Source organism: Ostrinia nubilalis, chromosome 22 (genome assembly GCF_963855985.1).
Source record: "Ostrinia nubilalis chromosome 22, ilOstNubi1.1, whole genome shotgun sequence".
Classification (NCBI taxonomy): Eukaryota; Metazoa; Arthropoda; class Insecta; order Lepidoptera; family Crambidae; genus Ostrinia; species Ostrinia nubilalis.
Window position 1 is genome coordinate 6,461,616 of NC_087109.1, and position 12,219 is coordinate 6,473,834.

A 12,219-nucleotide genomic window follows, 5' to 3' on the forward strand; every position below is an offset into this window, starting at 1 on the left:
TAGCTTGTCAACTCGAATACGGAAATGCCTCTTTATAATGAAAACTCTACGACACTCAGCACCAAGAAAAATCATATTCCTTGTCTACAAGTCTCTATGTCAATCTCTGATGATATACTGCATTAGAGCCTGGGGAGGAGCTGCAAAAACTGTTATGATCGAACTCGAAAGAGCCCAACGTGCAGTACTAAGAGTAATGCTGCATAAGCCTTTTAGATACCGAACCGACCAGCTGTATAAAGAATGTAAAGTCCTCCGAATTCGTCAACTATATATCCTGCGCACTGCAACATCCATGCACAGCACAACCTTGAACTCTGACAAGTATGAAATCCTCAACAAACAACGAGTTTTTAAAGTTCCAACCCCCACCATCCATACTTCTTTTGTAAAACGCCAACCACTGTTCCTCTTTCCCCACATCTATAACACCATTTGCCACCAAGTAGATATCAGAAACACAGTAACAAGCAAAGCTAAACGGTTAATAGAATCCTGGCTTTTAGATTTGGACTATGATCAAACAGAAGAAATCATAAACGCGTCATACTAACTAATAATCTAACACACATTATTCATACACACACACACACACAGACACACACACACACATACACACACACACGTTCGTTCGTTATTCTTACTACCATGTTGTATTTTATAATTATAATTAAATAATAATACAATTTCTATCCTATTGTTAGTAGGGTTTCTGAAACCAAAGTTATGTTATGTTATTATTACTATTTTAACTAGATTTATAATAACTATATTTAACACATTAAAAGCCTATAACTAGTTCTAACACGTCCGTCCTATCAGACCGATGTCAATACAAAGGTAATTGTTTGAATTGGCCGCTGCGATACAAGCTTTCTAGCTTAGTGCAGAGACCGCCAGAATAAACTGTACATGTGACATCTTTGAGAAATAAATACTTTTTTACTTTTTTTACTTTTTTTAAATGGTAATGTAGGCAACAGAAGAACTGACCGCGTTTTCTTATTTTTTCTTGTGATAATGTTGACAAACTACATCTTGCTCTACATGGGATTTACAGAGTCCCCATAATAGGGAGATATTATGTTTTATAGAGAAGCTCTTTTACTGCATCTCAATAGATGGACAGTCATGATTACTTACTTAGACCAAAGAAAGAAGCGAGCTTTATCTGGATTCTAAACCACAAAAGAGCTGGCTATTACCTCCAACTACCGAAACACAACAATGCTCTTCTCTATAAGCACTTGTAGTACTTATTATGGCGCAAGCACACTATGCGGGAAATTGACCGAGATAAAGTGCGAGCCCGCACACCGAAGTATGGGCTACGCACGGCGAAACTAACCAAAGTGCATGTTTACACTATACATCTCGATCTAGTGTACTTGTGCCATTATTATAGGAATAGCCAGGAGTTATGACTTACCCTGGATATAATAATCCCAGCGATGGATATCCTTATCCTGGGCCCTTTCAACAGTTTGTACCGGAGGTCGACGCCGTTCCAGAACGACACGAAGTAGCGCTTGATTTGCACGTTGTCGCCTCCGTGTAATCTGGGGAGCACAGAAGATGCATTGTTTACTTACAGAAGTAAGTTACTGACCTAGTTTATCTTTTAGAAGAACTTCCAGAGAGAGAGAGATAATGTTATGATCTAGAAGAGAGAGAGAGAGAATTTGAAAGTCTTTTAGCTATGTAATTTAACCAAATAGAGAGCAAGTGATGTCAAGTCACTAGGTTCATCAGATTTGCGACGCTGTAAGTTATTTATGTAATGTAGAGCTGATTAAAAACTAAGTACTTACAGTAAGATGGAATAACAATAGAAATTATAAATTTTATGAATTATTTTTTGGATTTATTTCAACATTAAATTAATCTCAACATGCGCGCGAGAAGTCAGCGGAAGCGCAGGGCTGAAACCGCACGGCTATCGGCCAGCAGTAGCCATAGTAAAATATTTGCTTATTTATTTGTGTCTATATGGCTCAGAGTAGGTAAAGTTTCATAATTTTATTTACCTACACATTTTTTACTTAGATCGGCGGACCGAAGATTCAGTGAAGAAGGTCGCTGGCCTTTGACCAGGAGTTGACAACATTTTGTTGAAACGAAAACATGAAGTAATATGATGACACTAACCTGTACCCATCATAATCGACAATGACCAGGATCTCCGGGTAGATCACATACGGGGCGTCCCGTTTCCGCCGCGAGTGGCTTTCGGTGGATCGTTTCCTCCTGAACCGCTTGCCCAGGTGGTCTGGCTCCATGAATGCTGTGGAGAAATGAAGTGGATGTTAATTTAATCCATTTATTACTTAGATACACAGTACATAAAACAGTACGAGTACGCTGCTGGGGCAGAAAACTTCTCGAGTGGCGACCACGGCCCGTAAGACTTAGTTGGCGATCTGGTGAAGGTTGCGGGAAGTACCTGGATGCGGGCAGTGCATTACCGGTCGTTATGGAAATCCTTGGGGGAGGCCTTTGTCCAGCAGTGGACATTATTTGGCTGAAATGACGTTGACGACAATAGGCACTAGAAACGTATGTCCACTGCGTTTGCCTAAGTATCTATTACGAAAATTATGTCTTTTACGTAAAAAAAAGTCATTTCCCACTTAAGTACAATAATTCGATAAAAATATGTTTGGATGTGTGAAAAACAGTTTCAGGCGTCTTAAGGCAGTCTCCTACACACTGTATTTTTTTATGCTAGACAAGGCAGGTATTTGACCGCAATCGCACCTGGTGTTAAGTGAGATGCAGTGGCGGATTAACGTATAAGCACTACAAGCACGTGCTTGGGGCCCCTGTTCTCCAGGGGCCTCCATCCTCTTCTGGCGCGCCAGCAGAGGATGGAGATTGGAGGCGTTTCATTTCATACCTACATTTTATCGAGATTTAGCCTATGTTACTTGTAAGTAATGTAGCTTTCAAATGGTGAAAGAATTTTTAAAAACGGTCCAGTAGTTTTTGAGCCGATTCATTACAACCAAACAAACAAAGTTTTCCTCTTTATAATATTATAGTGTAGATATAGTAAAGTGCGTTTTCCCAAATATACAAGTGGCGTTTAAAGAAAGAAAGAAAGAAAAATTTATTACGATGAACATCACTTATATATGACAGAGAAAAAGACAGAAATGGCACATAAATATTACAAGGAAATAAAAAGTGAACTGAGCAGTGAGCAGTGCTATCCTGTCGCAACAGCGATGCCCATCGCAATCGGATTCCACTCAGCATATGTCGTGGCCCACGGTGGGGAAGGCCACGACGCTGGTTTTCAGTGGGCCCCATGCCGAGTGGAAGTCACGGACACTAACCTAAACTGCATATCAACAAGGCCGTTTAAATCCTACTAATATTATATATTATATATTATATTATAAATATTATAAATGCGAAAGTTTGGATGTCATGATGTCTGGATGTTTGGATGTCTGGATGTCTGGATGTTTGTTACTCTTTCACGCAAAAACTACTGAACGGCTTTTTTTGAAACTTTACAGTATTACTGTTTATAACCCAGATTAACATATAGGCTATAATTTATGACGATCTGTGACATACTAAATTTCACGCGGGCAAAAGCTAGTATAAATATATAACAATAATAATAATGTGCAAACATTTGTTGAATAAACATAATTATAGTAAATTAATCCTTCAAGGCCGCGAATCTAGACACAATAGATAATCAATTGTTATGACATTAATTAATGCCGTCTGGGACTCAAGCGGTTAAAGATGCTACATAGTAAAATAATCTTCTTTTCAGCCAAATGACGTCCACTGCTGGACAAAGGCCTCCCCCAAGGTTTTCCACAATGAACGGTCCTGCGCTGCCCGCATCCAGGCTCTTCCCGCGACCTTTACCAGATCGTCGGTCCACCTAGTAGGAGGCCTGCCCACGCTACGTCTTCCAGCCCGTGGGCAAATATATTTATTTTATTTGCGAAATAAAATAATACCCGTATTAAAATAATAATAATTGTGTACCTATACAGGGTGTCCCGTAATGCAACGTCAAGCCGGAACTGGGTGTTGAGGCAAGTTATGCTTTTTATCAGAAAAATATAAAAAACAATCTATGTGGCATTTTGTCAAAATAATAGGCATTTAAAAAAAAACAAGAAAATCTACTCCCGGTGACGGTCTTTTTACTCGTGTTGCCACAAATCTTCACTTTTTCCAAAATTTTTTTTTGTTAAGTAACCCTGAATAATGCTTCTCTAAATTGTTATCAAAATTACGAAACCAGCTGCTCCAGCTTGGATGAAAAAAATACATTATTCCCAAAAAAATTTTCAAAATAAAAATTTTGCCTAGTTTAAACTGACTGTACTGAAAAAAAATTGTACTACGCGAGTATGGCAAGTGAAGTCATAATTTGGCGCATTTAGTAAGGATTCCAAAATGGTATAACACTTGGTAAATTCTTGCTGTAATTGTCGACAATTTTTGTTTTTTTGGAAATAATCCAGTTTTTAACTTTATCTACCTTGGTTAAAAAATATTATTCTAATGTGCCAAAAATTCAAGTTCAAAGTTCTGGCTTAAGTGAGGTGGAGAAGCCATTTTAAAAAGTATGAGCGGAACGGAGAGGGCCATCTTACCAAGCAGGAATGTTATGGATATCCGTAACCGATACTATCGGATATCCGAAATAAAAAAAATATCCATAACCGTAACCGAAACTGATTCAAAAGTTACGGATAGTTTCGGATAAAGGCGGAGTCTTAAGGGTACAATAAATTCCAAACAGAAGCATTATTCAGGGTTACATAACAAAAAAAAATTTAGAAAAAGTGAAGATTTGTGGCAACACGAGTAAAAAGACCGTCACCGGGAGTAGATATTTTTGTTTTTTTTAAATGCCTATTATTTTGACAAAATGACACATAGATTTTTTTTTATATTTTTTTGATAACCAGCATAACTTGCCTCAACACCCAGTTCCGGCTTGACGTTGCATTACGGGACACCCTGTATGTGTATATGTTACGGCTAAAGATAGGTGTGAACATAAACTTAAGATTAGCCGGCTAAACTTAAGTTTATCTTTGACGAGGTGTTAATGTTAGTTTCTTCTATCTTTAGCCGGCTAAACTTAAGTGTAACCGCAGGCCCTTGGCTAAAAATGTAGAAGGACTATTTTGACACGAAAACTTTATTAAAAAATAATCATTTTCATTACACATACTTTTATGTACCTATGTAGGTATTCAAAATTACAATTATTACAATAACAAAATATTAATTACTTAAAACAATATCTAGGTACATACCTTATCATTAAAATAAAATAATAAGGAACCATTTGGTCATTACAGAATCTTCTGTAAGTAGGTATTTAAAATTACAAAATAAAACAAAATAAAACATGTTCAGTGTTAATTACTTAAAACAATAATATCTAGTCACAATTGTTAAATAATATGGAGCTATTCGTTGTATCCCTACCGCCTTCTCAAGCCCTCCGCCGGCCTGGCGCGCCCATCGAATACATTTTTAGCCTTTTCGTTTTGGCTAATGTGCACATTAGCCGGCTAAAGATGGAATATCACGACGCAAACTAACATATTATCGAACTTTAGCTGCTTCTCGCAGATAAACTTAAGTTTAGCCGGCTAATCTTAAGTTTATGTTCACACATATCTTTAGCCGTAACATATATATTTATAAATGTATATGTTACGGTCAAAGTGATAAATGTGAAAATTATGAATAATCGCCGGTTGTTATGAATAATTACCGCATGATTTGGTAAATGTGATTAATATGAGGTCATTTATGTGTGTATAAAACTAAATAGGCGGCTTAGGGGTGGCCCAAGGGCCACCCCCGCAGCACCTTAACCTATTTTTCTCTTTAAATCAAAACATTATGTTATAGGCATCATGGAAAAGTAATATTATGCAAGAAACATTCCAAACTCATTATGCCAAATTATATTAATATATGATATCAAAACGTTCAAAAGTTTGGCTGTACACGAGCACGTACACAAGATGTTGTTCTCTTTTATGAAAAGACAATGCCGGAAATTGGCGTCTTTTTTTTTTCGCGCGGCCATCGACCAAATTTTGTTTTTTGATTACAAAATAGTGTTATAAATCAAACTTACTATGACATGTATACCTCTAAACTCAGTCTGAACTGAGTTACGAGCATTAGAAGTTTGATGATTTTCATACTAGATTTGTTTTTTGCGCGCAAAGTTTTGTAAGAAATTGCAACAAACTAGTGAGATTGTATGTGTAAACAAACAATACCATCCATTAAAGGCTCCAGACATCAGTATGGAGCAGAATCAGCGCAATAAAAAAATAGCGCAATATTTTGTTGCAATTTCTTACAAAACTTGCGCACAAAAAGCAAATCTAGTATGAAAATCATCAAACTTCTAATGCTCGTAACTCAGTTCAGACTGAGTTTAGAGGTTTACATGCCGTAGTAAGTTTGGTTTATTACACTATTTTGTAATCAAAAAAAAAAGTTTGATCGATGGCCGCGCGAAAAAAAAGAAGACGCCACTTTCCATACAAAATCTGGCATTGCCATTTGTTAGAACTAAGGTTGAATTATTGAATAATCACTGTTAAATGTGATTAATTTATCACTTTTACCGCGACTGTCGGTAATTATTCATAATAACCGGTTATTATTAATAATTTTCAATTTATCACATTAACCGTAACATATACATATATTAAAATAAACATGCGATGTGAAAAAAGAAGAGAAACATAAGAAGTGTGCTAGTGTAAGACTAATATCATTGTGGTTGCGTTTAGAATCTTTCACAGCTTAATGATTACTAACTGCTTTGCTGAACGATCCTTCTCACAACTAAAAAGGTGAAAAAACCCGCAAAGAACAAAAATCCGTCCAGACAAGCTTAATTATTTAGCATTAATGTGTATTGAGGCAGACATACTTCGTTTGCTCTGATTAAGGCAAGGAAAATAATGTTTTAAGTTTTACATTTTACCTACTACACTTTCTATTTTGATGAACTTTCATTTTATACTTTATACCTTCCATTCCATTCCTTCCATTTCCATTTAAGCAATAGAGGGCCTACACAGGCTCTGTGCTTAAGGCCTCGGATACTCTTAATCCGCCACTGGTGAGATGCAGTCTAGGATGGTACATAATCTGCCCTGTAAGTGCCTATTCACTCTCGCCTTGAAAACGCCCGGATTATAGTGTTCAGGAAATACAGCAGCAGGCAGCGAATTCCAGTCCCTAGCTGTTCGCAGTATAAACGAGTCGTCGAAACGCTTAGTGCGAGCTGGGCGTATAACGTTCGTTTGATTTGTGCCCGACTACCGATAATCCTAGCTTAGCACCTCCTGGCGCCTCTTGTTCTGCCCGCTGTTGTCATTTGAATTTTAATTTCGAATTCGACATTATGCGCAGACTTGGACACAACTGAGGTGGATACGGTAGAACCACTTTACAGCTTAGTGGTGTCGCTTCGTGGTCAAGTAAAGGGGAACCTAGGCCGCAGTTGGTAATGGGCTATTTTGACAATATAATAATTTAGTTTTAGTAGATCACAATATTATACCTATTACAGAATTAGTCCAGCAGTCGATTCAATAAAGCATAGATTTTTGCAAGACTTTTGACTGACTGAATTTCAATATTTAGACCGATCACCGGCAATCTGTAATTCAATTGAAGTTTGAGCTTCGTTCCGTAACATGGAACTTAAAGTTGGTGCCCGGATAGTAAGGTACGTACGAGATTAGCTTGGTTATGGACTAAATAGTTCAATGTAAAATGAAGTCAAGGATATCTATCGATTTGTCCAATGTAAGAAAATCTACTTGTTCTACATTATAATTGTTTATTTCTAAAAAATGCAAGTACGAGTATTACCAATAATATACCATACCATTATAGCAACAAGCGCCTACTTTATAACTACCTATACTCTATGCCAGTCTTCTCTATTAATATAAAATCGAAAACAACAAAAAACTCAGGTATTGGCAAATTTTAAACAAAACCAGGCAATAATTATGCAGATGTACGTTCATAATAGGTATAAATTAATGAAAAACATAATCTGAATCCATTGAGTCGGTTGGATTAATAAAAATGTTCTCGATAATGTTGACTATTTCCAGACGGGGTCATAAGGTCATGTTTGGCTGACGTCATGATGGATTTTAATTCGATAACTTTTAAAGTTAATAATAAGTCGAAGACGTTAGGGAAAACCATTGGTTATCTTAAACGGAACTAAGTCTAAACTAGTGTCTGTGACATTTTGCTGTAATAGGCTTATGTAGGTATAGTCACGTAGATAATCAATTTTTGTTCAATAATAGCACTAAATTACAATCATTGAAGATTCTCTAATCTTAATGTTTAATTTGAAAAGGTAATAATAATATGTTGCAAAGAAAATCTAATCTGGTAAGCTTTAAAGTTCGTTCTTTCGTTTCAGCCGAAAGCCGTCCACTGCTGGACAAAGGCCTCCCCCAAGGATTTCCACAAAGACCGGTCCTGCGCCGCTCGCATCCAGGCGCCTCCCCCGACCTTCACCAGATCGTCGGTCCACCTAGTGGGAGGCCTGCCCACGCTACGTCTTCCGGCTCGTGGTCGCCACTCAAGAACTTTCCTGACCCAGCGGCCCCAAGCTTTAAAGTATTTAGCCAATTTTCAGGGCACGAGTAGGTACTGAAAGGTAATAAAGTTTACACAGTACCTACTTACAGAGATATATTAATAAATAGATACACTATGGTGGATGGATCTAACTTAGAGGTAGTGGATAGGATACATACAGTCAGTGTCAAATAGTTCATGACACCCAAAGTGATCAAAAAGTTGGCAACAAAACCTCTTTCCTGTAACAAAGACGTGTTGCGAACTTTTTGGCTACTTTGGGTGTCATTTGACGCTGACTGTATCTATGGTCAACCAATAATGTAAATAATGATGACCCACGCTGAACTGTCCCACCAAACTCAATGACAGGGGGGCGCTACCATCGTTCAACTACACTCGACATCAAATAAATCGCACCTCCCGCGACAAGCATTTTCAAACGTATGCTTCCCCACTTCCCACCAATATTGGCACCATTTGAAAGCATAGTTCTAACCTTCATTTCATTAAAGGAAAGGTTTTTACCCCAAAAATGTGTCTTTAGAAGGATCCAGAGTCACTTCTTCAAAAAATAGGTAGTTACGCTAGAGCCAACTTTTATGGCTATAAAACTGTTAAGTTGGGATTAATCGCTATCCATCTGTTAAAGAGGACACGTGAGATCATTATTTGGTTTTATAACCATAAAAATTGGTCTAATTGATCCCATAGGTGGGCCCAAAGTGAGGTATTTTTTCAAGTCACATTTATGGTATGTGTTAATCATTTATTAAGAAATTAAATGTGTTTTTCTTTAAGGATATTTATTGGGCTTTCAAATAACACCAATATTGTTGGGGCACCATGATTGTGTCAGAAGAAAATCGTTAAAGTTCGCGTCGCGGAAGGTGCGGTTTATTTGATGTTGAGTATATATGGTTTCCAACATAGCAAAAATCGGAACCAGCGATCCGGTATTGACGGTGGCGCCCCACTGTCAATGTCATGCATAGGACAGTTCAGTATTTTGGAACTATATTTTCTTATTACTTGAAGTTACTGCGCCATATTGATTGTAGTATAGGACAGACAGATTGGAGACTTATAATTGTATTCAATTAGCATCTAGGATTATAATCGTAAAGATGCCCTCTGTGACATTTTGTGGTCGGACCGGTCGGCCATTTTGCATTTATTGGCGATGTAGATAAAATAGAAAATAATAATAATAAAATATCGCTACGAATACGTAATTAATTAAGGAAAACTTAATTCTATTTAAATATGAAAGTCTTTTTCTTTTTAACTAGTAGCTTTATATTTGAAGTAATTAATTAAATCGTCAATTTTTTTGAAGAGGGTTCCAAAGTTTAAATTCGCCCTTGCTCATTACGAATGGGTGAGTATCGGGATTATGCCGAAAAATTTAAGAGATTCTTGAACTTTTCATGAAGAAAATAACAAAAATAAAGTTTTTGTTGCATCATTAGGCAGTGTCACCTTTCCCGTGCGTATGCGCATATTTCTAACTTATGCATCACGTGTTTCCAAGTTCATGGCTATATTCTAGTAGTAGCATAAGTCCACCATGACACGTTTATCTAGTTATGCATCCGTCAGCTCCCTCTGCTCTAGACTAAACAAGATAAGTCATCACTTTCCACTCTACAGTGTAAGCATTCGTAGAATTGTTATTCACATAAGAGATGTGTCAGCAGAACTAAATTGTAAACACCGTACTGGACGACTGCGATCGGCCACAATATTAAATCATTATTAAATCGCCTCCAACTCGGCGAGGACGTGATCACTTAGTTTAATTAAATATAATCCTTTTTAAAAAGCTTCCACCCCGCTCCCGAAATCTGACTGGCGCAGCCGTTCGGATTTATTACTGCAAGTTTTCCTAAAGTTTACGCGATTGGTGTCAAAATCCGCCGTTTAAATTCGTGATACTACGGGAAACTAATAAATCCGCCGAACCAAATAAATTTGTCATCGAAGTACGGGTGGAACGAGTATGCAGAGAACGGTCGGTTGGTGAGTAGAACTTTTCGCCAATCCTTCCACTCCTTATCCTCTGTGTATTTTTCATGCTTTTTAAATCGTAGGGAAATATTGCTACTCCGGGATAGAACTTCTCCCAGGGTATCGCATTTTGTGTTTTCGTCATAAAACTTTATCGTTAACACTTTTCGTTTAGATTTAAGTGAATTAAATATTGAAACAAAGTAAATAAATTGAAATAAAGTAAATAAATTGAAATAAAGTAAATAAATTGAAATAAAGTAAATAAAGTGAAATAAAGTAAATAAATTGAATATTAAATTGAATTAAATAAGTTTATTGTGTAAAGTAAAAATTATTAAAGTTTTTAAGTTAATTGTCTCTCGAAATTGAACAATTAAATTAAGAACTACTCTTATTTTTACTGTGTATTTTATTGTGTATTTTATTGTGTGTTTTACACGGTAATCACTACGTGTTTTTTTAATTGTGAATATTGTGTAAAGTACTGTTACAAATTCTGACTGGCGCATATCAATTAATAAATTTAAATTCAGTAAAATGGCTTCACCACAAATCGAATCCGTACAAATCACGCCAATACCCAACGAGATGCTCAGATTAATTCCATTTTTTAATGGTGACAAAAAACATCTAAATTTGTTCCTTAAAAAATGTGAGTATGTTATATCGAGATATAGAGGTGGGGTTGAGCAAGATTTATACGTGTACCACGCTATCACTAGCCGCCTTACAGAAAATGCAGCAGCACTGTTATCAGAACAAGAAAATTTAACAAACTGGTCGGAACTTAAAGAAATTCTGACACAACATTTTGGAGACCCGCGTAGTGAGGCATGCATTAATATTGAATTAGAATCACTAAAAATCAGATCGAATGAATCGTACACAGACTTTTGCAACCGCGTGCAATCAACCAGGTCAATGCTTATATCCAAAGTAAACACCATAGCAGACGAGTCAATCCGTCACGCCAAAATCACCATATACAACAACACCGCGTTAAACGTTTTTCTCTATAATTTACCAAAAAACCTTGTGCGCATTGTGAGACTAAAGGCACCGTCCACTTTGGAAGCCGCCCTCTCGATTGTGCTCGAGGAAGTAAACTTTATGGACCAATATAACATGCGAAGCAAAATGCATTCGCAACCCAAACCTAACAATTCGTTTACGCCAACTCAACAGAAATTTTCAGGCAATCAGCCTCATTTTGTCAGCTCTAATGCTTTCAAACCGATAATTCCTCCACAATTTAAATTTGGCCTTCCGCCTAATCAAGGCTACAAACCCTTCCAGCAATATGGAAATAAACCTTTACAACAATTCGGCTATTTCAAGCCTCCGCATCAACCAGGTTTCAGGCCGCCGCAGCAGTTCGGCTACAGGCCTCCACAGCAGTTCGGATATAGACCGCCCCAGCAGTTTGGCTATAGACATCCTCCTCAGCAATTCGGTTACAAACCGCCTCAATTCGGCTATAAGCTACAGTTTGGTGCTCAGCAAGCCCAACAAGTCCAGCCGCCACGTATGCAGCTGACCGACGTGTCTATGCGTACGGCTACAAAA

At 37.3% G+C, this 12,219-nt stretch overlaps 1 protein-coding gene across 6 annotated transcripts in view; it reads right to left on the reverse strand.

Annotated features, from left to right (window-relative positions):
- LOC135082902 (A disintegrin and metalloproteinase with thrombospondin motifs like) overlaps window positions 1–12,219 on the reverse strand; it is a 186,565-nt gene that overhangs the window by 14,079 nt on the left and 160,267 nt on the right. For all 6 annotated transcript variants that reach the window (XM_063977668.1, XM_063977667.1, XM_063977663.1 and 3 more), the window contains exons 7-8: window positions 2,149–2,284; window positions 1,430–1,559 (exon numbers count right to left, since the gene is read on the reverse strand). In XM_063977668.1, the coding sequence (XP_063833738.1) occupies window positions 1,430–1,559; window positions 2,149–2,284 (266 nt within the window). The remainder of the gene's footprint in view (window positions 1–1,429; window positions 1,560–2,148; window positions 2,285–12,219) is intronic.